The sequence below is a fragment of the Podarcis bocagei genome, assembly GCF_964188305.1.
Source record: "Podarcis bocagei genome assembly, chromosome: 16".
NCBI classification, from domain to species: Eukaryota; Metazoa; Chordata; class Lepidosauria; order Squamata; family Lacertidae; genus Podarcis; species Podarcis bocagei.
The window spans coordinates 39337414-39363483 of NC_138142.1; the positions used below are offsets into that span (position 1 = coordinate 39337414).

The 26070-nt window shown below is 49.2% G+C and overlaps 1 protein-coding gene and 1 long non-coding RNA gene across 2 annotated transcripts in view; one reads left to right on the plus strand and one right to left on the minus strand.

The window, feature by feature from the left end:
• LOC308575364 overlaps positions 1–291 on the plus strand; it is a 63289-nt gene extending 62998 nt beyond the window's left edge. Inside the window, exon 3 of the long non-coding RNA XR_014002815.1 lies at positions 61–291. This is a non-coding gene — a long non-coding RNA (uncharacterized lncRNA). The remainder of the gene's footprint in view (positions 1–60) is intronic.
• The window catches only part of MTMR11 (myotubularin related protein 11), a 36538-nt gene that overhangs the window by 7525 nt on the left and 2943 nt on the right, over positions 1–26070 (minus strand). Inside the window, exons 2-15 of the mRNA XM_081173545.1 lie at positions 24419–24491; positions 18273–18412; positions 17257–17329; positions 16715–16857; positions 15686–15764; positions 15426–15603; positions 13869–13956; positions 13640–13728; positions 11655–11785; positions 7673–7745; positions 7238–7308; positions 6854–7026; positions 3341–3511; positions 298–552 (exon numbers count right to left, since the gene is read on the minus strand). Of these exons, the coding sequence (XP_081029671.1) occupies positions 298–552; positions 3341–3511; positions 6854–7026; positions 7238–7308; positions 7673–7745; positions 11655–11785; positions 13640–13728; positions 13869–13956; positions 15426–15603; positions 15686–15764; positions 16715–16857; positions 17257–17329; positions 18273–18412; positions 24419–24491 (1737 nt within the window). The remainder of the gene's footprint in view (positions 1–297; positions 553–3340; positions 3512–6853; positions 7027–7237; positions 7309–7672; positions 7746–11654; positions 11786–13639; positions 13729–13868; positions 13957–15425; positions 15604–15685; positions 15765–16714; positions 16858–17256; positions 17330–18272; positions 18413–24418; positions 24492–26070) is intronic.

Consider the following 26070-nt stretch of genomic DNA (forward strand, 5'->3'; position numbering starts at 1 on the left):
TTCGTCTAGCGAGTTTTCCGTCTTGTGAGGCTTTCGTCTTGTGGGGCACCACTGTATAAGCTTCCTGCTTTCTTAAGTCAACCCTTTTTTTGGAACCATGAGGACTGGAACCTTGTAAAGGCAGCTTCCTGCAATCCTGTGGGTTGCAGAGTTAGATCTAAAGAGGGAAAGGTGCTGCTGGAGCCTGGTGCCCTACCAGACTGGGAGATGCCAAAGATTTCTACCCGTCCTCTGGCTCTGAACCCACCAGCCCAAGTTGCGGAAACGACCTCCATGCTTTCCCAAACAAACACAAACCTTGCCAATGTTTTGGGGAAGGAAGTTCCCATTCAGAGCCCCGCCGTTGCTGCTGCCGTTCCCGCTGCGCCTGTAGCAGGGGTTCCGGAAGCGCGCCATGTGCCGGGGGCTGTATCTCAAGGACCAGTCCCAGATGGTGGGCAGGGAGGCCCCCGTGGCTTCCTTGACCGGGTAGCCGTCTTTCTCCAGAATCTCCAGGCAGAGGGGTTCTCGCCAGCCGTTGATGGGAGTGTAGAGCTGGGTGAGAAAACGGTTCTGGGGGGAGAGAGAGGGTTGGCGGTGGATAAACCGATCCTTCCCAAAAATTGCATTTCTTCTTTTCCACTTGTATGGATTTTATTGGCCAAAGAAACATTGCTGCAATAGTGGCCTGCTCTCTACAGCAGGGGTCAGCAAACTTTTTCAGCAGGGGACCGGACTATATTGTAGGGGGCTGGACTATATTTTGGAGGGAAAAAAATGAACGAATTCCTATGCCCCACGAGTAACTCAGAGATGCATTTTAAATAAAAGGACACATTCTCCACCTCCATCGTTCTCCCCGGACACTGAGGTCCAGCGCCAAGGGCCTTCTGGCGGTTCCCTCGCTGCGAGAAGCCAAGTTACAGGGAACCAGGCAGAGGGCCTTCTCGGTGGTGGCACCCTCCCGCCAGATGTCAAAGAGAAAAGTAACTACCAAACTTTTAGAAGACATCTGAAGGCAGCCCTCTTTAGGGAAGCTTTTAATGTTTAATAGGTTATTGTATTTTAGTGTTTTGTTGGAAGCGGGGTAAAAATAAATTATTATTATTATTAATTATTATTATTCTACTCATGTAAAATCACACTGATTCCTGGACCGTCCGCAGGCCGGATTTAAAAGGCAGTTGGGCTGTATCCAGCCCCTGGACCTTAGTTTGCCTACCCATGATCTACAGGGCTATTGTGAGGATTTCCCCATCCTTCAAGAGGAGGAGCTGATTCCTAGAGAGGAGAGGCAGGCCACAGAGAAGAGAATGGATTCATAGAATCATAGAATCATAGAGTTGGAAGAGACCACAAGGGCCATCGAGTCCAACCCCCTGCCAAGCAGGAAACACCATCAGAGCACTCCTGACATATGGTTGTCAAGCCTCTGCTTAAAGACCTCCAAAGTAGGAGACTCCACCACACTCCTTGGCAGCAAATTCCACTGTCAAACAGCTCTTACTGTCAGGAAGTTCTTCCTAATGTTTAGGTGGAATCTTCTTTCTTGTAGTTTGGATCCATTGCTCCGTGTCCGCTTCTCTGGAGCAGCAGAAAACAACCTTTCTCCCTCCTCTATGTGACATCCTTTTATATCTTTGAACATGGCTATCATATCACCCCTTAACCTCCTCTTCTCCAGGCTAAACATGCCCAGCCCCCTTAGCCGTTCCTCATAAGGCATCGTTTCCAGGCCTTTGACCATTTTGGTTGCCCTCCTCTGGACACGTTCCAGTTTGTCAGTGTCCTTCTTGAATTGTGGTGCCCAGAACTGGACACAGTACTCCAGGTGAGGTCTGACCAGATTCAGCAGCCTTCCCCAACCTAGCGCCTTCCAGAGGTTGCAGGACACCACTTTCCAACGGGTCATCACAGCCCATGACCCAGGGATGGTGAGAGTTGTGGTGCAAAGGAGGGCCACAGGACCGCCATCTTTAAAGAGAAGGAGTTGATTCCTAGAGTGGAGAGGCAGGCCACAGAGAAGAGAATGGCTAGAACAGCCTTCCCCAACCTGACGCCGTCCAGATTCTGTTAGGCTCCAGTTCCCAGCGAAAGGCACAGTGTCAACACTTGGGGATGATGGTGATGGGAAACGGCAGCATCCTGAGAGTACCATTTTGGCTATCCCTGGTTGATCAGCTCGAGTCGTCTTGCCTCTCCTTCCCACCCAGCATTGGAACAGAGCTCAAGAGACCCAGCAAATTTGGCCCAACCCTCGTCCCTTTTCAAAGCCAAGCAGTGCTTTTCGTCGTTTTCCCTTTTTATTGTTATCGATTCGTAAGCAAAAGAAAAGAAGTGCAGACATAACGAAGATGAAGAAGGCAAATACAGTGGTACCTTGGGTTACATACGCTTCAGGTTACAGATTCCGCTAACCCAGAAATAGTACCTCGGGTTAAGAACTTTGCTTCAGGATGAGAACAGAAATCGTGCTCTGGCGGCGCGGCAGCAGGAGGAGGCCCCATTAGCTAAAGTGGTGCTTCAGGTTAAGAACAGTTTCAGGTTAAGAACGGACCTCCGGAACGCGGTGGAAGAAGATTGGAAAAAAATTAAAGTATATTTACAGAAATATTGCAAAATTAATGAATGTTAGAAGAATGCTGGAATGAAGCTATATGGCTTTAGCAGAAATGTTATAAAGAATTAAGTAAAAATAGATTGTTAATGGGCCAAAGTGGAAAATTTAAGGTTAGATTGTGTTAAGATAAATCATAGAACAAAAATTGAGAAAGATGGAAAGGACTTGCTGAAACAGCTAATTGAACTAGAATACAAAAAAGGGAGGTGTGAGGAGGTCGATGAAACAGGTAAATGAAAGATAAAGATACGGAAATATTGGATGCGTTGTTAAATGTTTTTGTTGGTTTTTTTTGTTGTCTTGCTGTATTTTTTCTTTCTCTCCCCCCCCTTTTTTGATGTATTGTAAGGTATTGCTTTGTTTAATTTTTCATTGTTTCTTTCTACTTTTTTCTGTAATCTTCAAACCTCTAATAAATATTATTTTAAAAAAAAGAACGGACCTCCGGAACGAATTAAGTGCTTAACCCAAGGTACCACTGTAATCAAATATTGAAGTCCTGAGCCATCACAGCCTTGAGGACCAGCAATCCGAATTATTAAGATCAAAGGTTTTCCAGGGTTTGGCAATACAGCCCCTAGGCTGCTGCCAAGAGGTGAGAGAGGAGTGCTTTACTTTCCAAAAATCCCATTCTGTTTCCATGCAATGGCACAGAAATACAATAAATCAGCTCAAATATACAGGTTCACAAGTGCCAGACCAGGCTGGGTGTCCGCCCCCCGCCCCCCAAGCTCAGCTCACCTGGTTTCTCCGCCCTCTCTCCCACTGGCAGTTGAAGAGGAAGGTGCTGGAGAATGGGACATAGCTGCTTTCCTGTAGAGCCACCAGGTAGGCCTCAGTGAACTGGAAGGACCCGGGAAACTGCTGCAAGAGCTGCCAGGTGCAGTCCAGGAACAGCAGGAAGACCGGCGACTGCAAAAAGGGGTGAAAGGGGGAAAGCGATTCTCCCATTTCTTTTCCCTGAGCACATTTATTCTCTCTTCTCCTCCTCTACGGAGAAAGGCTTCAGGTCAAGGATGAAGCATCTGAGGCTTTCTGTGTTCTTCTTTCCATGGGAACAATGAGGACCAGAACCTTACTTTGATTTTAAGGCAAAGTCTGCAGCACAGCACTAAAGCATCACTCGACCACTTTGATTGGTGAGACGCCCTTACAGGGGCCACAGGATACCCGTTCTGCATTTTGTAAGAATTTGATCTTTCAAACTCAGTATCCCTGAAGGAGCGTCTCCACCCCCATCATCCAGCCCAGACGCTGAGGTCCAGCTCCGAGGGCCTTCTGATGGCTCCCTCACTGTGAGAAGTGAGGTTACAGGAAACCAGGCAGAGGGCCTCCTTGGTGGTAGCGCCTGCCCTGTGGAACGCCCTCCCACCGTATGTAAAGGAAATAAGCCAACTATCTGACTTTTAGAAGACATCTGAAGGTTCAGGGAAGTTTTTTATGCTTGATGTTTTATCGTGTTTTTAACTCTGGGAAACCCAGCCAGATGGGTGGTGAAGGAAGGAAGGAAAGAGAGAGAGAGAGAGAGAGAGAGAGAGAGAGAGAGAGAGAGAGAGAGAGAGAGAGTCACAGCACCTACACTTTGGAACTCCCTCCCTATGGACACCAGGCAAGGGCACCTTTGCTGCACTCTTTTTGGCTCCTGCTAAAAATGCTCTTGTTTAGACAAGCCTACCCAGCTGTTTGGGGACGCGGGTGGCGCTGTGTGTTAAACCACAGAGCCTAGGACTTGCCAATCTGAAGGTTGGTGGTTCGAATCCCTGCAACAGGGTGAGCTCCCGTTGGCCGGTCCCTGCTTCTGCCAACCTAGCAGTTCGAAAGCACGTCAAAGTGCAAGTAGATAAATAGGTCCAGCGGGAAGGAAAACGGTGTTTCCGTGCACTGCTCTGGTTTGCCAGAAGCGGCTTAGTCATGCTGGCTACATGACCCGGAAGCTGTACGCCGGCTCCCTTGGCCAGTAAAGCGAGATGAGCGCCACAACCCCAGAGTCGTCCGGAACTGGACCTAATGGTCAGGGGTCCCTTTACCTTTTTACCCATCTGCTTAGAAAGTGTTGATCTGTTTTTAGGCTTTTGTTATTCTAACTATGAAAGTTTCAGATCATTGTTGCTAGACCAGGTGAGGGTAGCGGATGGGACTCAAACCCTTGGGTGAGTTAAGGGACTTCCCTTGTGTGCAAAGAGATTGAGTGGACGAGACCAGTAGTGGGTCCAATGGTCAAGACGGCGGTTTCTGCACATTCTGTGGACTGAAGTGAGGGGCAGATGGGGGTCTTCCACCTGGGAAGGTAGCCCATCCAGGAGAAGCAAAACTCTGATCCTAAACCTCTGCTGCCTTTTAGGATATCTTCAGGAGAAGAATAAAAAAATTCCTTCCAGTAGCACCTTAAAGACCAACTAAGTTAGTTCTTGGTATGAGCTTTCGTGTGCATGCACACTTCTTCAGATACACTGAAACAGAAGTTGCCAGACCCTTCTATATAGTGGGAAGGTGGGGAGGGGTATTACTCAGAAGGGTGGTGGGAATGGGAGATTGGCAGATAGCTGAGATGAGCATGTTGACAACTCTTAACGACTGCAATAGGTCTTACAGGAAAAGGCAAGGGGTGAGAAGGTGAAAAATGGCTTAGTCATGTATAATGAGATAAGAATCCAATGTCTTTGTTCAGACCAGGTCTCTCCATGGTTTTAAGTTTGGTAATGAGTTGCAATTCAGCAGCTTCTCTTTCCAGTCTATTTCTGAAATTCCTTTGTAGTAAAACAGCTACTTTGTTCAGGAGAAGAAAATGCTAAGGAGTAAACCCTACACAAATCCAGTCCCTAGGATGGTTGGATGGCACCTTGTACACCTCCTTCTGGCATGGCCTGCAGCCCAGCTGGTGCCAAACATCTTGCTCTGATTACCTTGGGACCACATCAGCGAGCCTGAGAGGGGGGTCTTGTCTGGGCATCGCCAGGCACATTGCCCATGTTTATACCCCGGGGAGGTCACTGGCGCTGCTAACACAGCAGTTAGACTTCATCCCTGGAGATGCACTCCATCGTCTCACTGGACAAACAGATGCCAACAACATATCTTACTGATACTATTATTGTTTTATGTTTTTGGTGCTGGAGAAGACTCTTGAGAGTCCCATGGACTGCAAGAAGATCAAACCTCTCTATTCTGAAGGAAATCAGCCCTGAGTGCTCACTGGAAGGACAGATCGTGAAGCTGAGGCTCCAGTACTTTGGCCACCTCATGAGAAGAGAAGACTCCCTGGAGAAGACCCTGATGTTGGGAAAGATGGAGGGCACAACAATTGGAAGACACAAGATCTACCCACCCTGGAAGAATGGCAGATGAAGGTGATTGACTACATGGAATTGGCAGAAATGACTGGCAGAATCCGAGACCAGGGAGAAGAGTCGGTGAAAGAAGACTGGAAGAAATTCAAAGACTACTTACAGAAACATTGTAAAATTAATGAATGTTAGAAGGATGTTGGATAGAAACTAAGCGGTTTCCAGCTGTAATGCTTTAAGAGATATGGGGGGGGGAAGGTTTCACAAATGGGTAAAAGTTTAATGGTAAGGATTTGCTGAACTAACAAATCGAACTGGAATACAAAGAAGGGAGGTATGAGGAGGTCCGAGGAAATAAGTGTATGGAAGTTATGTTATTGAAAATTAATGTGTGTTTTTAACTGTTTTTTATTTTGTATGTTTCCTTTTCTTTTTTTTTTTTGTTATATCTTAAAAACTTTCAATAAATATCTTTAAAAAAAAAAAAAGATGGAGGGCCCAAGGAGAAGGGGACGACAGAGGACAAGATGGTTGGACAGTGTTCTTGAAGCCACTAACATGAGTTTGACCAAACTGCGGGAGGCAGTGGAAGACAGGAGTGTCTGGCGTGCTCTAGTCCAGGGGGTCACGAAGAGTCGGACACGACTAAACGACTAAACAACAACAACAATGTTTTTGGTAAGCTGCTTTTAGGTTTGTTGAGGTTCAGTCCCCAATGGTATCTCCAGGTAGGACTGGAGAGAGACTCCCTGGTCTGAAATCCTGGAGATTCGATGGCCCTCAGTGTAGACAATACTGGACTAGATGGACCCGGTGCTCTGACTCAGTAGGAAACAGCATCTGATGTCCCTCAGTGATAAATTGTAGGGTTGGAAGGGACCCCCCGGGTCAACAATTCCACCACCCCCATTGCAATGCCAGAATCACCGTGAAATGCAGGGGTCACCCCATTTTAAGGGGTCCAACTCACCTCATCCCGGTCGTTTTTCTGGAGGAGGTTCAGGCGCTGCAGGAACGGGTGCCCGGTCGCCACCCACTCTTTCTGGACCAGGCTCTGGAAGCCGGAGATGGTTCTGGCGTGTGGGTCTGAAATGACTTGCACCAAGGAGGCCAGCAAGCAATTCAAGTCCCTGTCATCCGATTCTGGGAGGAGGAAATGAATGGAGGGTGAGAAAGGGGAGCTTCAGGGTGATGGAGACTCCAAGGTGACCAGGAGTCACCGAGGCAGGGAGCGGGCAGACCAGGGTTGGTCCATCTCACTGCCATTGGAAGAATGTCCCATTGGGGACACTGTACATCCTGCAGTGGATCCCCTCTGCAGAAGAAACACAGAGCAAAGAAACCCTCTCTTTACCTTGGAGGAGGACAGAGCGGCTTCTCTCAGCCAGCAGCACAGCCACTTCACTGGCCTTCTTCAAGCACACCCTAGAAAGAAGGAGGAAGCCTGCTGCAATAAAGGACACAAGAAGAGCCTGCAGGATCAGGCCAAAGGGGGCCCATCTTGTTCACCCTCCTGTTCCCCCAGGGGCCAAGAAGATGCCCCAATGATAAGCCCACAAACAGGACCCAAATACAACAGTGATTCTCCATCCTGCGGTGCCCAGCAGCCAGCATTCAGAAAAGCATTTCTGCCTCCAACCTGAGGAGCATGGCCATCACAGCGAGCAGCCTTCAGTCGCCTTCCACCACTACAAATTCGTCCGAGCCTCTTCAGACAGAGAGAAGGGGAGACAGAGATGGGAGCCTGTCCTCACTGTAGCCAGAGGGGGTGGCAAGAGACGCAGCTCACCTCACGTGATCCAGCCACCGTGTCCCTTCGAGGCTTGAGAGCCACTTCTCATCGGAGGACGAGACGAAGGAATCTAGAAGGGGAATCGAGAGCACACAGGAAAGGGCTCCGTGTTGTGCAAAAACAGAGCACAGACTTTTATCAGTGTGCCTTAGAATCACCAGAAGAGCTTGGCTGCCGGATGAGGCCAAAGGGGACATGTCAAGCCCAGCACCATGTTCTCACAGTGGCCAACCAAGTGCCCTAATGGGAAACATTCAAGCAGACACTGAACGCAAGAGCTATTCTCCTCTCCAACAGGAAGACCAAGAAGGACCTGAGAGCTACAGCAAACCCCCCACCAGTGACTGCCAGTAAAATTCAGAGGCATTTACCGTCGTACCTTGGAAACCAAACGGAATCCGTCCCGGAAGTCCGTTCAGCTTCCAAGGTGCAACTTCCTGCAGCCAATTGGAAGCTGCGGAATAATTATTATTATTATTGTTGTTGTTGTTGTTGTTGTTGTTGTTGTTAGTAGTAGTAGTATTAGTATTAGTATTATTATTATTTATTACAGTGGTACCTCGCAAGACGAATGCCTCGCAAGACAAAAAACTCGCTAGACGAAAGGTTTTTCCGTTTTCGATTTGCCTCGCAAGACGAATTTCCCTATGGGCTTGCTTCGCAAGACGAAAACGTCTCGCGACTTTGTTTCCTTTGTCTAAAAACAAAGACATGTTTTGTTTATAAAGTTAATTTATTTTCCCTTCAATTTTTGAACTGCTCTTTACAGTATGTGTGACTTTAAAGAGCAGTTAATAAACTGTTGTTGTACCAAATTTGGCTTTGTTTGGACTTTTTTTGACCATAGGAACGCATTAATTGATTTTCAATGCATTCCTATGGGATTTCGTGATTCGCAAGACGAAAAATTCGCTAGGCGACAAAACTTGCGGAACGAATTAATTTCGTCTTGCGGGGCACCACTGTATTTATATCCTGCCCATCTGGCTGGGCTTTCCCAGCCACTCTGGACGGCTTCCAACAAAATATTAAAATACAGTTATGCATCAAACATTAAAAGCTTCCCTAAACAGGGCTGCCTTAAGATGTCTTCTAGAAGTCTGGTAGTTGTTGTTCTCTTTGAAGCCCTGCCAGATGTTCAGCTTCCCAAAGAAAGTTCTCAAACTGGAACACTCACTTCCAGGTTTGCGGCGGTCGGGAGCCAAAACGTTTGACTGCTAAGGCGTTTGTCAACCAAGGTACGACTGTACTGCCTCCCAACAATGGGGGCAGGACGTAGCCATCACAGCTAGCAGCCGCTGAATTTGCCTTATCCTCTTTAAAACTACCCAGGTCGATGGTCACCCCTGCCTCTCGTGTGAGCGAATTCCGCCTTTTTAATTATTATTTTGTCTTTTGGGCAACCTAATCCGAAGGGCTAAGAATAGAGCGCCAGGCTTCGAAATCCCTCGGAAACCAGCTGCGCTGTTCCTCCAAAAATAGGATCCCCAGCGGAGGTCTGGAACAGTCAGCCACCAGTTTCGAGGCAGCTGTGCAAAAATAAAAAATAAAGATCTTGTGTTATTTTTATTCCGATTCCTCATTTGTGGCCTCTGGAGGGCAGGAAGATTCCTTTCCACCCTGTGAGTCATGAAGCATTCTGGAGACGCATCAGGAATGTCCACAGAGGGATTAACGCGTAGCCCAGTAGAATCTCTCTGGGAGAGAATTAGGGCTGGTTTGTACAGAGGTGTTCATCTCAACACCTCTCCAGGTACAGTGGTACCTCAGGTTACATACACTTCAGGTTACATAGGCTTCAGGTTACAGACTCTGCTAACCCAGAAATAGTGCTTCAGGTTAAGGACTTTGCTTCAGGATGAGAACAGAAATCGTGCTCCGGTGGTGCAGCGGCAGCAGGAGGCCCCATTAGCTAAAGTGGTGCTTCAGGTTAAGAACAGTTTCAGGTTAAGAACAGACCTCCGGAACGAATTAAGTACTTAACCCGAGGTACCACTGTACTCGGGTGGCGCTGTGGAACGCGGGTGGTGCTGTGGTTTAAACCACAGAGCCTAGGACTTGCCGATCAGAAGGTTGGCGGTTCGAATCCCCGCAACGGGGTGAGCCCCCATTGCTCGGTCCCTGCTCCTGCCAACATAGCTGTTTGAAAGCATGCCAGTGCAAGTAGATAAATAGGTACCACTCCAGCGGGAAGGTAAATGGCATTTCCGTGTGCTGCTCTGGTTCGCCAGAAGCGGCTTAGTCCTGCTGGTCACATTACCCGGAAGCTGTACGCCAGCTCCCTCGGCCAGTAAAGCGAGATGAGTGCCGCAACCCCAGAGCCAGTCACGACTGGACCTAATGGTCAGGGGTCCCTTTACCCTTTTTTTACCACTGTACTATCTAAAACTGGTGGTCGGCAGGGGGGAGAGACTCCTTATGATCCCCTCTCCTTGGCTCAGTTGGTACGCTCTGTGTGGTTTGACCCAGGTTTGAAGCTCAGATCAATGTCTTAGACAGGTTTTCTGCCACCTGTGCAGCTCGGAGAACGTAACCCTTCTGCTGACTGCTGCATCTAGCTCAGTCTTGTCTACAGCTGAGTGGCAGAGGATCTCTGGCCTTCCAGACAAGGAGTCCTTTCTAGCCCTGCTTGTAAATGCCTTCAGGCATCGGACCCCCCCAGGTCAAATTTCTGCAGTACCCTGTGCAGTGCAAAAAACAATTGGCGCCTCACCACCACCTCTCACGCTCCACGCTAATAGTTGTGGCATCCCCTGCAGCACCCCCCGAGGCCTCATGCGCACGGGTTGTGTTCCCCTAAATCTGCCTTTCCTGGGCCCTTCCAGTCTTTCTTGGAAGATAAGTTACAGGGAACAGGCAGAGGGCCTTCTCGGTAGTGGCACCCGCCCCGTGGAACGCCCTCCCACCAGATGTCAGAGAGAAAAACAACTACCAGACTTTTAGAAGACATCTGAAGGCAGCCCTGTTTAGGGAAGCTTTTAATGTTTAATAGGTTATTGTATTTTAATATTCTGTTGGCTGGGGAAACCAGCCAGATGGGCGGGGTATAAATAATATATTATTATTATTATTATTATTATTATTATTATTATTATTATTATTATTATTATTACTATTATTTAAAAGAAAGTACCTCTTCATGCACCACGTGGATAAACTACGGAACTCACTGCTACAGGAGCCAGTGCTGGCTTTGAAACTTGGGTGGCGTTAAAAGAGGATTGGACTAACCAGCCACAGTGGCTTGCTCTGCCTCCATGGCCTAATAATAATAATAGTAGTAATAATAATAATAATAATAATAATAATAATAATAATAATAATAATAATTTAATAATTTATTTATACCCCGCCCATCTGCCTGGGTTTCCCCAGCCACTCTGGGCGGCTTCCAACAAAACACTAAAATACAATAACCTATTAAACATTAAAAGCTTCCCTAAACAGGGCTGCCTTTAGATGTCTTCTAAAAGTCTGGTAGTTGTTTTTCTCTTTGACATCTGAAGGGAGGGTGTTCCACAGGGAGGGCGCCACCACCGAGAAGGCCCTCTGCCTGGTTCCCTGTAACTTGGCTTCTCGCAATGAGGGAACTGCCAGAAGGCCCTCAACGCTGGACCTCAGTGTCCAGGCTGAACAATGGGGGTGGAGACGCTCCTTCAGGTATACTGGACTGAGGCCGTTTAGGGCTTTAAAGGTCAGCACCAACACTTTGAATTGTTCTCGGAAACAGCAGCAATGCTTCTGAAGAAGGGGGGAGTTGCTCTTGTATTTGGGGGTCCTGCTTGTGGGTTTCCTTCTGGGGCACCTAGCTGGTCGCTGTGGGCACAGGCTGCTGGGCAAGGTGGGTTATTGGCCTGATTTAGCTGCAGGCATCTTCCTATGTTCAAAGCTGTGTGCTCTTCCAGAGCTCCAGCCATTCCCCTAACTCAAGAGCGACCCCTGTCGAGAGGGCTGCCCCACGGCTATTTCCTCTTCTCACCGGCAAGGCAGAGGCTCAGGTTCCAAAGCTTGGAGTAGGACTGCTGGATCTCCGGGGGGCTGGGGAGGTCTACCGTCACCTCGACGATCACACATTGGGGGTGGCCAGCGAGCATCAGAGTTTCCACTGACCTGCAGAAAGAGAGAGATGAGGGAGGCAAAGCTGAGCATCCAGCAAACTGATACAAATTTGAATCTCACCTTTAAGAAATATATGCTTTCATTACCAAACTTAAAACCATGGAGAGACCTGGTTTGAACAAAGACATTGGATTCTTATCTCATTATACATGACTAAGCCATTCTTCACCTTCTCACCCCATGCCTTTTTCTGTAAGACCTATTGCAGTCGTTAAGAGTCGTCAACAGGCTCATCTCAGCTATCTGCCAATCTCCCATTCCCACCACCCTTCTGAGTAATACCCCTCCCCACCTTCTCACTATATAGAAGGATCTGGCAACTTCTGTTTCAGTGTATCTGAAGAAGTGTGCATGCACACGAAAGCTTATACCAAGAACTAACTTAGTTGGTCTTTAAGGTGCTACTGGAAGGAATTTTTTTATTTATGCTTTAGTGGCTTAGGGTTAGCTGTGGTTCCAGCATTTCAGGGGGTTGGACTAGATGGCCCTTGGTGTCCCAGCTCCCACCTCTACAGTTCTACCATTCTATGAGAGATGGGAAGCTGAGCTCCGTCTGTCCCTCTGCTGTGGCAGACTAGCAATGCCAGATTCTCCTCTCTCTCGACAGCCACCTTTCTGTGAAGGAACTACTTTCTAAGAACCGAGGCCTGAGCTTGAGTTTCTCATCTTCCCTCGCTGTCCCTTTCCCCTTGTACAGTGACACCTCTGGATGCGAATGGGATCCGTTCTGGAGCCCCGTTTGCATCCTGAAGCGAACACAACCCGCATCTGCGCATCTGTGGTTCACGATTCGCCGCGTCTGCGCATGGATGTGACGTCATTTTGAGCATCTGTGCATGCACAAGCGGCAAAACCCAGAAGGAAGGCATTCCGTTACTTCCGGGTCGCCACAGAGCTTAACCTGAAAACGCTCAACCTGAAGCACATTTAACCCAAGGTATGACTGTATATAAGGACGCGGGTGGTGCTGTGGGTTAAACCACAGAGCCTAGGACTTGCCGATCAGAAGGTCGGCGGTTCGAATCCCCGCAACGGGGTGAGCTCCCGTTGCTCGGTCCCTGCTCCTGCCAACCTAGCAGTTCCAAAGCACACCAGTGCAAGTAGATAAATAGGTACCGCTCCGGCGGGAAGGTAAACGGCATTTCCGTACGCTGCTCTGGTTCGCCAGAAGTGGCTTAGTCATGCTGGCCACATGACCTGGAAGCTGTACGCCGGCTCCCTCGGCCAATAAAGCGAGATGAGTGCCACAATTCCATAGTCGGCCACGACTGGACCTAATGGTCAGGGGTCCCCTTTACCTTTACCTTTGACTGTATATATAACAGGGGTCAGCAACCTTTTTCAGCAGGGGGCCAGTCCACTGTCCCTCAAACCATGTGATGGGCGGCGGGGGGGGGGGGGATGAACGAATTTCTATGCCCCACAAATAATCCAGAGATGCATTTTAAATAAAAGCACACATTCTACTCATGTAAAAACATGCTGATTCCTGGACCGTCCATGGGCGGGATTGAGAAGGCGACTGGGCTGCATTCGGCCCCTAGGCCTTAGCTTGCCTACCCCTGATATAGAATCATAGATTTGTCGAATTGAAAGGGTCCCTCAGAGGCCATCTAGCCCAACCCCTTTGCTGCAGTACAGAGATGCCAGCTAAATAATCTCTGAGAGGTGGAGTCGGAAACCTTCCGAGGTGGTGTTTAAAATGGCAAGACTGTGGATAGGTGTAATAAAAAAATAAAAGTGGCCTGGAAATTCCCCAAGACTGGAAGCGCTTTTGAGGGCAGGGACCCCCATCTTTCCCACAGCCCCCCTTCTCTTCAATCGCCCCCCCCCCCAGCAACGTACCTCATGTCTTCCTTCTCTGGGTCTGAATCGGGGTGGAAGCTGGCCGCTCGAAGGAGATCGCTGCCTCCTGGGTGATGCCAGCACAGCCTCTGGGGGACGGAAGAGGAAAGGAGCTGAATGGGATTCCTCTCGATGGATTTTGCTGGATTTGGGGGTTGGGAGTCATGTACGCCGTTGAAGACACACACACACCCCACCCAACCAAGCCAAGCAAGTTCAGGTCGCTCACCGGGATGCGTCTTTCATTGAAATGGACAAAGGCCCTCTTCAGCTCATTGTCCAGAAACCAACTGGGCACCCACAAGTATTTGGGGAGGCTGCAGAGAGAGGAAGCAGAAAGTTGACAAGGAAAAGAGGAGGCAGCCTTTTACTGAGCCAAACCATTTGAGTTCCTCTCGTTCAGTCTTATCTAGACTGATGGGCAGCAGTCATTCCCAGCCCTACCTGGAAATGTCGTTGGGGCCATTCTGCATGCGAAGCTGATGTTCTTTCATGGAGCTGTGAGCCTTGTCCTATGCATAAATTAATATTCTAGTTCTTGTGGGAATGTTGTGGGTAGTAGGGGAGGATATATTGATTAAATATTATCCTTCCTCACTCACGCTAGCGAGCTAGTAGCAGAGTACATTCCCCTGTACGTTGCAGGAGGCTAGTTGGTAGATTCGTCTGAATCTCTTGAGTTAAGCAATCCAGTCTGGCTTGTCCAGATTGGATTTTGTTCCTGCTAAATTCCCCTGCTAAATTATTAAAAGTAATAAGAAGTTTGCTCACATTCAGTTCACAGTAGGGTCCCTGAAGGCAGGCTTTAGCTTGTAGTTACAGAAGAGACCTTTGCCAACAAAGGTCCGTATAGTAAAAGCTATGGTTTTCCCAGTAGTGATGTATGGAAGTGAAAGCTGAACCATAAAGAAGGCTGATCTCCGAAGAATGGATGCTTTTGAATTATGGTGCTGGGGGAGACTCTTGAGAGTCCCATGGACTGCAAGAAGATCAAACCTCTCCATTCTGAAGGAAATCAGCCCTGAGTGCTCACTGGAAGGACAGATAGTGAAGCTGAGGCTCCAAGACTTTGGCCACCTCATGAGAAGAGAAGACTCCCTGGAAAAGACCCTGATGTTGGGAAAGATGGAGGGCGCAAGGAGAAGGGGACGCCAGAGGATGAGATGGTGGGACAGTGTTCTCGAAGCTACCAGCATGAGTTTGACCAAACTGGGGGAGGCAGTGGAAGACAGGAGTGCCTGGCGTGCTCTGGTCCAGGGGGTCACGAAGAGTCGGACACGACTAAACGACTAAACAACAATACAGAAGAGAGTGTGGGTTCATCCCGTATGGGGATTGAGCTCATGTGCTGCTGGCCGAGAGCCAGCAAACAGCAAAATAACATCAAGAGAGGAAAGGTCAAGAGAAGGAGCAGCATGGAGAATGGAAGGTGGTTGCGTGACCAACCCTTTTATGGGGTCTCCCTGGTCACACGCAGGGGGAGGATGTTCCAGACAGGTGTGACAGGAAGTCCTCCTGGCTGGAGTAACGTAACCCTGTGTGTCCACTCTGGGCAAACAGGAAAAGTTGTACTTGACTGCTACGGTGACATCACACCCCACCGTTCTCATTCTAGTCCTAGAATACTAGTCCTCAGAAGAAAGCACCAATTCAAGTTGGGACACAGGGAGCTGCCTTAAAACAGAGTCACACACCCCATTGTGACACCTGGCTCAGTACAATTTAGGGTCCCTCCCCGCCACCTCCCTCTCCCCAGAAAACGAACCCCGTAGGCCATATATTACACCTGGTGGACATGTCAAAGCGCTCATTGACAGGGCTGACGCGCCAACCCGCGGCCCCGATTCTCTGCAGCTCCTTCTCCCAGTCCCGGAGGGTCTGGAACAAGAGGGTTGGGGACCCGTCCTCCTTCTTCTCCTCTTCTTCTTCCAGCACCTCCTCCTCCTGATTCGGCCGGCCGTTCCCTGCAGTGGCGAAAGAGGCATAAGGATCGATCAACCCTCAAGGCAGCCAGCCTCTCCCTCCCCCTCGGCCAGCTGGACTCACCCAAGTTCTTCAGGGCAGCATCTTCGTAGGAGCCATCCCTGGTGCTGCTCTCGTGAGCCTGAGCGATAGCCATCGAGACCTGGAACAGCGTGGCAGGGAGGGGGTTAAGCCCAGTAGAGGGCCACACAGCGGCGCATAGCGTGGGTTGTCAGCACCCGGGGCAAGGCAAGTAATTTGCACCCCCTAACCCGGGGCAAGGCAAGTAATTTGCACCCCCTAACCCCTAACCTGCCGCCGCTGCCAGCTTCTTGCTGCTGCCTGGTCTGGTCTGGTGTGGTTCTCTCCCGCGCTCAGCGCTGCGCTGGGCGGGCGCTGCACTGTCCCTCCCCCAGATAGTCCCTCGCTCTCTCTCCGCACCGCACGCCTGGCACCCACCCCCCTCCACAGTAGGTGGCGACCTGGCGGCTCGGATCGGATTCGCACAGCCAGCACTGCAGTGAGAGAGAGTGAGTGAGCCAGGTAGGGGCAGAGAGCTGCGAGTGCGAGTGCGCCCCCCCAGATGTTGCGCCCGGTGCGGCCAGCCCCCCCTGCACCCCCCACGCTACGCCACTGGGGCCACATTGCCTTCTGGGCAAGCTTCTAGGGGCCGTATTCCAGAGGTGGGCAGGGTTAGAGGCAAAAGCAGCCAGAGCCATTTCTGCATATATTACCTTTGTACAGTTGGCTAGTTTCTTTAAAACACAAATGCACACATATATACACACACATTAGGCACCTTTTATCATATGTGGTGGAAATGTAAAGTAGTAAAAGAATTCTGGGAAATGATATATAATGAGTTGGGGGGGGGATGTTTAAAATAGCCTTTTGTTAAAAAACAACAACCCTGAAGCCTTCCTTTTAGGAATTCTAGGTGCTGAAATCCCAAGGGAGCAGAAAAGACTATTTATGTAAGAGACCACAGCTGCGTGGATGTTATTGGCCCAGAGATGGAAAGAAGATAAAGTCCCTAGCAGAGAAGAATGGCAGATCAAGTTGATGGATTATGCCGCTGCTTAATTCTGTGTCTCCCCCCTTCCCACGACTCACCCGGAAGGCCTGAGGCTCCAAGCCGCTGTCGTGGAACCGGAACCGCAGTACCCGGAAATCCCGGCAGCAGATGATCAGCTCCTCTGGGATGAATTTCAGGGTCGAGGTACTAGTGAGCACTTTAGCCTTGGTGAAGCTGTTGACTTGGAGAGTAAGAAAAGCAGAAGCCATGTGTTAACTACAGGGGAAAGGAGTTACAGGGGTTACAGCAAGATCAGAGATCTCTGCCTCGAGGGGCTTACAATCAAGGAAGAAGAAGAAGAGTTTGGATTTGATATCCCGCCTTTCACTCCCCTTCAGGAGTCTCAAAGCGGCTAACATTCTCCTTTCCCTTCCTCCCCCACAACAAACACTCTGTGAGGTGAGTGGGGCTGAGAGACTTCAGAGAAGTGTGACTAGCCCAAGGTCACCCAGCAGCTGCATGTGGAGGAGCGGAGACACGAACCCGGTTCCCCAGATTACGAGACTACCGCTCTTAACCACTACACCACACTGGCACCAGGACGGAAGGAGATGATTTAAGGCAGCCCTCTTAACCTTACCGGCGAGCAGTCTCCCAATGCAAGGGAGGGCAACGTCGTAGTCGCTGTGCATGAAAGTTTGGCAGGAACAATCCTGGAGAAAAAGAGAGGAATTGCTCTCAGCTGGGTTTACGGCACCTAACACGCCTTCATTTTGGGAAGGGAGCAGTCCCCTTGCAAGCAGAAGGTCCCGGGTTCAGTCATCCCTGGCATCTCCAGATTGGGCTAGGGGAGAAACACTGCCTCAAAACCCAGAGAGCTGCTGCCAGCCAGTGTGGGCAATATCTAGCTAGATGGGCCAGTCGTCTGACTCAGGCTATGGCATTTTATTCCAGAATCAGTGGAAACTGTTTAAGGGAAAGAGCTGTAGCCTGGTGGTGGGACACCTGCCTTGCAAGCAGAAGGTTCAGTCCCTGAAGGCATCTCTAGGTAAAATCCTGGAAAGCCGCTGCTGCCAGTCAGTGTATACGGTACTCAGCTTGATGGACCAGAGGAGTCTGATTCGGTAGAAGGCAGCTTCCTAAGTCAGCCCTTGATTCCGAACCATGAGGACTAGAATCTTAGCATTATTTTAAACTTAGTGGCATTTCCATGAAGGTCTGGGGAAATCTCCTCCCTGAAACCAGGGGCAGCTGCTGCCAGCCAGTGCAGGCAGTCCTGAACTAGATGCACATATTGTCAGTATAAGGCTATTCCAATTTAAATTGCCGTATTTTTTTGCACCATAACACTCACTTTTTTCCTCCTAGAAAGTAAGGGGAAATGTCTGTGCGTGTTATGGAGGGAATGCCTACGGGTGGCATGCCTACGGATTTTCCTCCTCTAAAAACTATGTGCGTGTTATGGTCGGGTGCATGTTATAGAGCGAAAAATACGGTAAGTTCCCTCCCCCCCCCCCAAATCTTAAGGTCTGGAATCTTGCCTTGTTTTTAAGGGAAGGGTTCTATGATAAGACCAATGGTCTGACTTGCTTTGAAGAAGGTACCCACTTCTTTTCTGGACAAGGCAGCGTTGCAGAAACCCAGTGGGTAACTCACCTCTGTGTTTGGAGACGGGTCTGGTAAGAAAGCCACTCTCAGGTTGGTGCAGTAGAGGGTGCCTGGGATGTAGGTCGCTTCTCCATCTTGGGAAGGGATGCTTTTCCGCACGTGAGCTGCCTCTTCTCGGATATATTCGCCTGCAGGAAAGAATTAATTCACAGTGAAGGGGACTTGGGAGAAACACCTTGCAATGGGAGCTTGCACAGGAAGCTTTCAGAAACTCCTGGAGAAGAGAAAAGGAGAGAGAAGCTTGTGTGTGTGTGTGTGTGTGTGTGTGTGTGTGTGTGTGTGTATACCTAGACCTTTTGGTCTGGGGAAAGGGGCACACCTGGAAATCTAAGAGAGTTGTCACTGGCATCTGGAAATACAGTGATACCTCGGGTTACATACGCTTCAGGTTACATACGCTTCAGGTTACAGACTCCGCTAACCCAGAAATATTACCTCGGGTTAAGAACTTTGCTTCAGGATAAGAACAGAAATCGTGCTCCGGCGGCACGGCAGCAGCAGGAGGCCCCATTAGCTAAAGTGGTGCTTCAGGTTAAGAACAGTTTCAGGTTAAGAACGGACCTCCGGAACGAATTAAGTACTTAACCTGAGGTACCACTGTACCCATTTCACAGAAGAAAAACTGATGGTGCTCAGAATGTCGCTCCCAAAAGGCAAAATTCCTACTTATACATGAATGCATAGTTAAGCTATGGAAAGCCATGCCCTTTTGGTCTGGGGGGGGGGGCACATATGGAAATCTAAGAGAGTTGTCACTGGCATCCGGAAATACAGTCACACCTCGGGTTACAGATGCTTCAGGTTGCATTTTCCGGGTTACGGAGCGCCAAAACCCAGAAGTACTGTAATGGGTTACTTCCGGGTTTCGGCGGTTGCGCATGCGCAGAAGCGCCGAATTGCAACCCGTGCAGTTGCGCCGCTGCAGGTTGCGAACGTGCATCCCGCACGGATCACATTCGCAACCCAAGCGTCCGCTGTACCCATTTCACAGAAGAGAAACTGGCGGTGCTCAGAATGTCCCCCCCAAAAGGCAAAATTCCTGCTTATACATGAATGCATAGCTAAGCTATGGAACGCCCTGCCCTGATGGCTTTAACAAAGGACTGGCCAGATTCGTGGACCAGATGCTCGTGGTCCTTTCTAACTCAGCTACTAGCCGCAATGGCTTTGCTCTGCCTCTGCGGCGCTTCTGAATCCAAGTTGCCGGAAACCTCAGGAGAGCAAAGTGACCTTGGGCTCTGATCCATCTTGCAGGTTCCTCACAGGCATCATGATCCAGAAGACCGTTCATATGTCCACACGCTCCAAATAAAACGCAAGCAGGAAAAAAAAACCCAAGCAGGCAGCATTTCCCCAAAAGTAGGCAATCCATCCAACTAAACAGCAAGGCAAAAATAAAGATTCGCATTCTTTATTTTTAAAAAAATCAGGAGGTGCTGGGAGCACCCGTGGGGGATTTCTGGGGGTGACATGTGCTATCCTGTTCTGGAAGTTCCCCCTCTCACCTTGCACCTCCTTCCTGTTCACCTGGCCAGGTTCCCATGCAAAGCCTTTGCCAAGCAGGAAAGCACCCAGCGTTTGCCCTCTAGCGCTGCTACAACCCCCAGGTGTCCAAGCAACAAGGTCAGGCAGGGCTCCCTCACTGAGAGCAAAGCCCCAACTGCTGCAGAGACGCCAAGCTGGCTGCCCTTTTTCTAACGAAGGTCCCACTCTAGTTAATCATTTGCCATGCAAACACTTCCCTCCTGCCTGCTGTTTCCAAACACGCCTCTCTCTCGCCTCTAAAAAGGTGCATGATGAAGACAAAACAAGTTTCTCCTTCCCCGCTAGTTACCATATTTTTCGCTCTATAAGACGCACCAGACCACTAGACGCACCTAGTTTTTGGAGGAGGAAAACAAGAAAAAAAATATTCTGAATCTCAGAAGCCAGAACAGCAAGAGGGATCTCTGCGCAGTGAAAGCAGGAATCCCTCTTGCTGTTCTGGCTTCTGGGATAGCTGCGCAGCCTGCATTCGCCCCATAAGACGCACACACATTTCCCCTTACTTTTTAGGAGGAAAAAAGTGAGTCTTGTAGAACAAAAAATACGGTAAATGTTTTTGTGTGACTTCAACAGTGCAAATCTGCCTTTCCAGAACACGCTCGAGTTCCTCCCACAAAATACTGACATTCTGGTTCCCCCTTCCACAAACACACCTGCAGACATCCACTCCTAGTGGTTAATGCAGGGGTCAGCAAACTTTTTCAGCAGAGGGCTGGTCCACTGTCCCTCAGACCTTATGGGGAGACTATATTTTGGAGGGGGGGAATGAACAAATTACTATGCCCCACAAATAACCCAGAGATGCATTTTAAATAAAAGGACACATTCTACTCATGTAAAAACACGCTGATTCCTGGACCATCCGCGGGCCAGATTTAGAAGGTGATTGAGCCGGATCCGGCCCCCAGGCCTTAGTTTGCCTACCCATGGGTTAATGTGTTTGACTCGGACCTTGGAGAGACCAGGGTTCGAATCCCCCCAACTAGGCCCCTCAGCCTAACCTACCTCATAGGGCTGTTGTGGGGATTAAATAATAGTGGGGAGAGCCATGTCTGCCACCCTGAGCTGCTTAGAGGATGTGATAAATGTGATAAATAAACAAATAAGTCATGGGTGCCATAAGCAAGCCTGCCTCTGCAAAGAAAGAATGAAAGAAAATCTCTTCTACTGCAAAGAGATGCCTGCACACCTTTTTTCCCTGGGTGTCTCCTCGCCTAACCTCTAGGGCTTTTGGAACAAAATTTAAAAATTCCTTCCAGTAGCACCTTAGAGACCAACTAAGTTTGTTATTGGTATGAGCTTTCGTGTGCATGCACGCTTCTTCAGATACACACTCTAGGGCAGGCATAGGCAAACTCCGGCCCTCCAGATGTTTTGGAACTACAATTCCCATCATCCCTAGCTAACAGGACCAGTGGTCAGGGATGATGGGAGTTGTAGTCTCAAAACATCTGGAGGGCCGGAATTTGCCTATGCCTGCTCTAGGGTTTTTATCACTGCCTTATGGCGAGTTCAGTGGACCACTTTCTACCTACCGTATTTTTCGCTCTATAAGACGCACCAGACCACAAGACGCACCTAGTTTTTGGAGAAGGAAAACAATAAAAAAATAATATTCTGAATCTCAGAAGCCAGAACAGCAAGAGGGATCGCTGCGCAGTGATCCCTCTTGCTGTTCTGGCTTCTGGGATAGCTGCGCAGCCTGCATTCGCTCCATAAGACGCACACACATTTTCCCTTACTTTTTAGGAGGGGAAAAGTGAGTCTTATAGAGCAAAAAATACGGTAATTCGCTCCTCAGCATCAGAAGCGATAATAACAAACTCTCTCCAGCCCTGCGAGGCATCTTCTAACACGGCCACTCTTAAAAACACACACAAATGATATCCAAATAGCTCCCATCTTGTGCTAATACAAGTTTCATCTTGTTTTGCATACCGAAACACATTTGGAAACCAAAAGCACTCCCCACCCCCTTATGAAGGAAGACTCAACGAGGTGGAAGAATCGCAACAGCTCCCAGCTCTTCCCAGAAAGACAAAGTGCACTTAAACATGCAAACTGGAATCTAGTAATATAAAACATTGTCTCCCGCTGCCCAACCCACAAAGGAATCAGCCATCGCCTGTCAGAACTCGAAATAGACTATGGCTTGAAACGTGTTTTACTGACGCTCTCGAGTATTGCTATTTTTGTACACAGCTGAAAGCTCATTTTAGCACAATGCAAATACTCGGCTGGATTATCTATTCATTATTATTTATCAGTTCCGTTTAAACCCCACCTTTTCTTCCAAGGAGCACAGGGTGGTTCTGCCCCCACCCCAACCTCATTTAATCCTCACAACAACCCTGAGAGGTAGGTTAGGTTGAGAGAAGCAGAGTCTGGCCTGAAGTCACGCCCAGCATGCTTCATGACTGGGTGAGGATTTGAAACTTGGCCTCTCCCAGCTCCTGGTTCGACACGCTAACCATTACACCACACTGCCTCTCATCTTTACACAGTCTGAGGGACAGTGGACCGGCCCCCTGCTGAAAAAGTTTGCTGACCCCTGTTTAAGAACATGGGTAGGCAACCTAAGGCCCAGGGGCCGGATGCGGCCCAATCACCTTCCCAATCCGACCCGCGGATGGTTTCGGGAATCTGCGTGTTTTTACATGAATAGAATGCCTGCTTTTATTTAAAATGCATCTCTGGGTTATTTGTGGGGCATGGGAATTTGTTCTTTTTATTTCTCCAAAATATAGTCCAACCCCGACAAGGTCTGAGGGACGGTGGACCGGCCCATGGCTGAAAAAGGTTGCTGACTCCTGCCTTAACCCTTTGTGGCTCCCTCATGGGGGGTCGCCCCAAGCTTGTATTCAAATAAAAGACCCAGCAAAGCCTATTTCTCTTTCTCAGAAAAAAATAATAAACACTGAAGTAGCGGGGGGGCGGGGAAAACCTCCCTGCAACAGACACACACAGGGCAAATTCCTCCATACACACCCATGGTGAAAGTTCTACCTCTCCATGGGATCGTAGCCAAAGAACGGTGAGTGTTTCTTTAAGGAAAATAATTAAAAATAATAAGGAGAGCCTGCTGGATCAGGCCAGGATCCTGTTTCCACAGTGGCCAACCAGATATGCCTCTGAGGAGCCAGTGTGGTGTAGTGGTTAAGAGCAGTGGACTCGTAATCTGGTGAACTGGGTTTGATTCCCCGCTCCTCCACATGCAGCTGCTGGGTGACCTTGGGCTAGTCACACTTCTCTGAAGTCTCTCAGCCCCACTCACCTCACAGAGTATTTGTTGTCGGGGAGGAAGGGAAAGGAGAATGTTAGCCGCTTTGAGACTCCTTCGAGTAGTGATAAAGCGGGATATCAAATCCAAACTCCTCTTCTTCTTCTGAGGGGAACTTGCAATTCAGGATTCGAACACAAGAGCACAGCTGCGGAGGCACAGCACAGCCGTCAGGGTTACTAACCGCCAATAGTCCTCTCAATGAATATTTCTAACCCTTATGGTGCTGGAGGAGACTCTTGAGAGTCCCATGGACTGCAAGAAGATCAAACCTCTCCATTCTGAAGGAAATCAGCCCTGAGTGCTCACTGGAAGGACAGATCGTGATGCTGAGGCTCCAATACTTTGGCCACCTCATGAGAAGAGAAGACTCCCTGGAAAAGACCCTGATGTTGGGAAAGATGGAGGGCACAAGGAGAAGGGGACGACAGAGGATGAGATGGTTGGATAGTGTTCTCGAAGCTGCCAACATGAGTTTGACCAAACCACAGGAGGCAGTGGAAGACAGGAGTGCCTGGCGTGCTCTGGTCCAGGGGGGTCACGAAGAGTCGGACACGACTAAATGACTCAACAACAACAACAACAATGAGGCAGTGAGTTCCATAGTTCAACTCTCTGCTGTGTGAAGAACGGCGTCCTTTAATCTGTCCTGAATCTTCCAGCATTTCTTGGATGTCCAGCAAGGAAAAAAATTCTCTGTTTGCTCTCTCCGAGCCACATATCGTTTTGGACGCCTCTTGTTATCCAAACATTCCTCTCCTCATTCTCTAAAGTCCCCAAAACAGTGCCGTTTCTTCACAGGGGAGTCGCTCCCTCCCCTCAATCCCTTTCGTTGGTTTTCTGAACCTTTTCCCAGCTCTGCAATAATCCTTTTTCAGAGGGCCTGAGGTAACCACATCTCTATACAGTGGTACCTCGGGTTACATATGCTTCAGGTTACATACGCTTCAGGTTACAGACTCCGCTAACCCAGAACTAGTGCTTCAGGTTAAGCACTTTGCTTCAGGATAAGAACAGAAATCGTGCTCCGGCGGTGCAGTGCCAGCAGGAGGCCCCATTAGGTAAAGTGGTGCTTCAGGTTAAGAACAACTTCAGGTTAAGTACGGACCTCCGGAACGAATTAAGTACTTAACCCGAGGTACCACTGTATAGCACACCGTCGCCCTCCATTCCCCCGTCTCCCAATATCAACCCGTCCCTTGGGACCTGGTGTTTTACACAACACCGAGTTGCATTTAAACGAGGCGTTGTGCTTTCACGTTTGGGATCGCACGAAAGAAGGTTGAGAAAGAAAGCGAAATCGGAATACCTGGGATGCATTTCAGAGCGTGGCAGGATTCGTTCCTCTTGTCACTCATGTCGGGGGACTTTGGACCCCTCGTCTGCAAAGAGAGAAGAGAGGGGGGTGAGCAGAGCTGCCACAGTGACTGGCTGGCCGGGACCTTTGATCCATCAGGAAAACACAGAGTCATTCCGATGTTCTTAAGTGGAAAGAGCACAGAACAAAATCAAGATATAAAACCACAAAATACACAAGAAAAATAAAAACTACAATCCAATAGCCCCACCACCACAAAAAAACCACTACATTTTAAAAGGGTGTAAACAGATCAACCAAAGGCCTGGTTAAAAAGGAACGTTTTTGCCTGTTGCCTAAAGGCGCCAGGCGAACTTCCCTGGGGAGAGCATTCCACAGGCAGGGAGCCACTGCAGAGAAGGCCCCGTTCTCGAGTTGCCACCCTCTGGACCTCTCGAGGTGGAGGCACACAAAGAAGGGCCTCAGAGGATGATCTCAGGGTCCGGGTAGGTTCACTTGGAAAGAGGCTGTCCTTGAGGTCTTGTGGTCCTGAGCCGTTAGGGCTGGGAATGCCCCCCGCCTGGCACTATCGGCAGTTCCCCGTTTGTGGGAGTCCATCCCTGGTGAGGTACATCTGTGCCCTTCAAGACTGGCCTTCAGAAGGGATGCTCAGTGGTGTGGAGGGGTCTCCGCTTTGCATAGGGAGGTCACCGGTTTAATCCTTATGCACTCCAGTGAATTATAAGCTCCCAGGTAGCAGGTGGAAGGAGATCACCTGCCTGTCCACTGTCATTGTACACCTCAGGCGAGAGCTTTGTGCAGAGCAAAACACTCGTTCCTCCTTTCCGACAGGAGGCTGCCTTATACTTAGAATGCTCCCAGGTGAGAGACAGGAAGGTGCATCCTTCTCTGTGGGGTAAAGGTTTGGCTACATCCGTGAGACGGGACTCTGTATTCTTCTAGCTCTTTTCTACGTTCAGCCCGGACGCTGAGGTCCAGCTCCAAGGGGCTTCTGGCGGTTCCCTCACTGTGAGAAGTGAGGTTACAGGTAACCAGACAGAGGGCCTTCTCGGTGGTGGCACCCGCCCTGTGGAACGCCCTCCCATCAGATGTCAAGGGGATAAACAACTATCTGACTTTTAGAAGGCATCTGAAGGCAGCCCTCTTTAGGGAACTTTTTAATGTTTGATGTTTTGTCATGCTTTTAATATTCTGTTGGGAGCCACTCAGAGTGGCTGGGGAAACCCAACCAGATGGGCAGGGTATAAGAAATTATTATTATTATTATTATTATTATTATTATTATTATTATTATTACAGTGGTACCTCGGGTTACATACGCTTCAGGTTACAGACTCTGCTAACCCAGAAATAGTACCTCAGGTTAAGAACTTTGCTTCAGGATGAGAACAGAAATTGTGCCGCGGCGGCACAGCGGCAACGGGAGGCCCCATTAGCTAAAGTGGTGCTTCAGGTTAAGAACAGTTTCAGGTTAAGAACGGACCTCCAGAACGAATTAAGTACGTAAACAGAGGTACCACTGTACACTGTTCTCCAGAGTTTCCCAGACAGGCAACATTTGCAGGGCAACCTGAAGAAGCATTCTGAGATCATGCAGGTGTTCTGTCCCGCTGAGCTCCAGGCTCCCTTCGGCTGGGATCAGC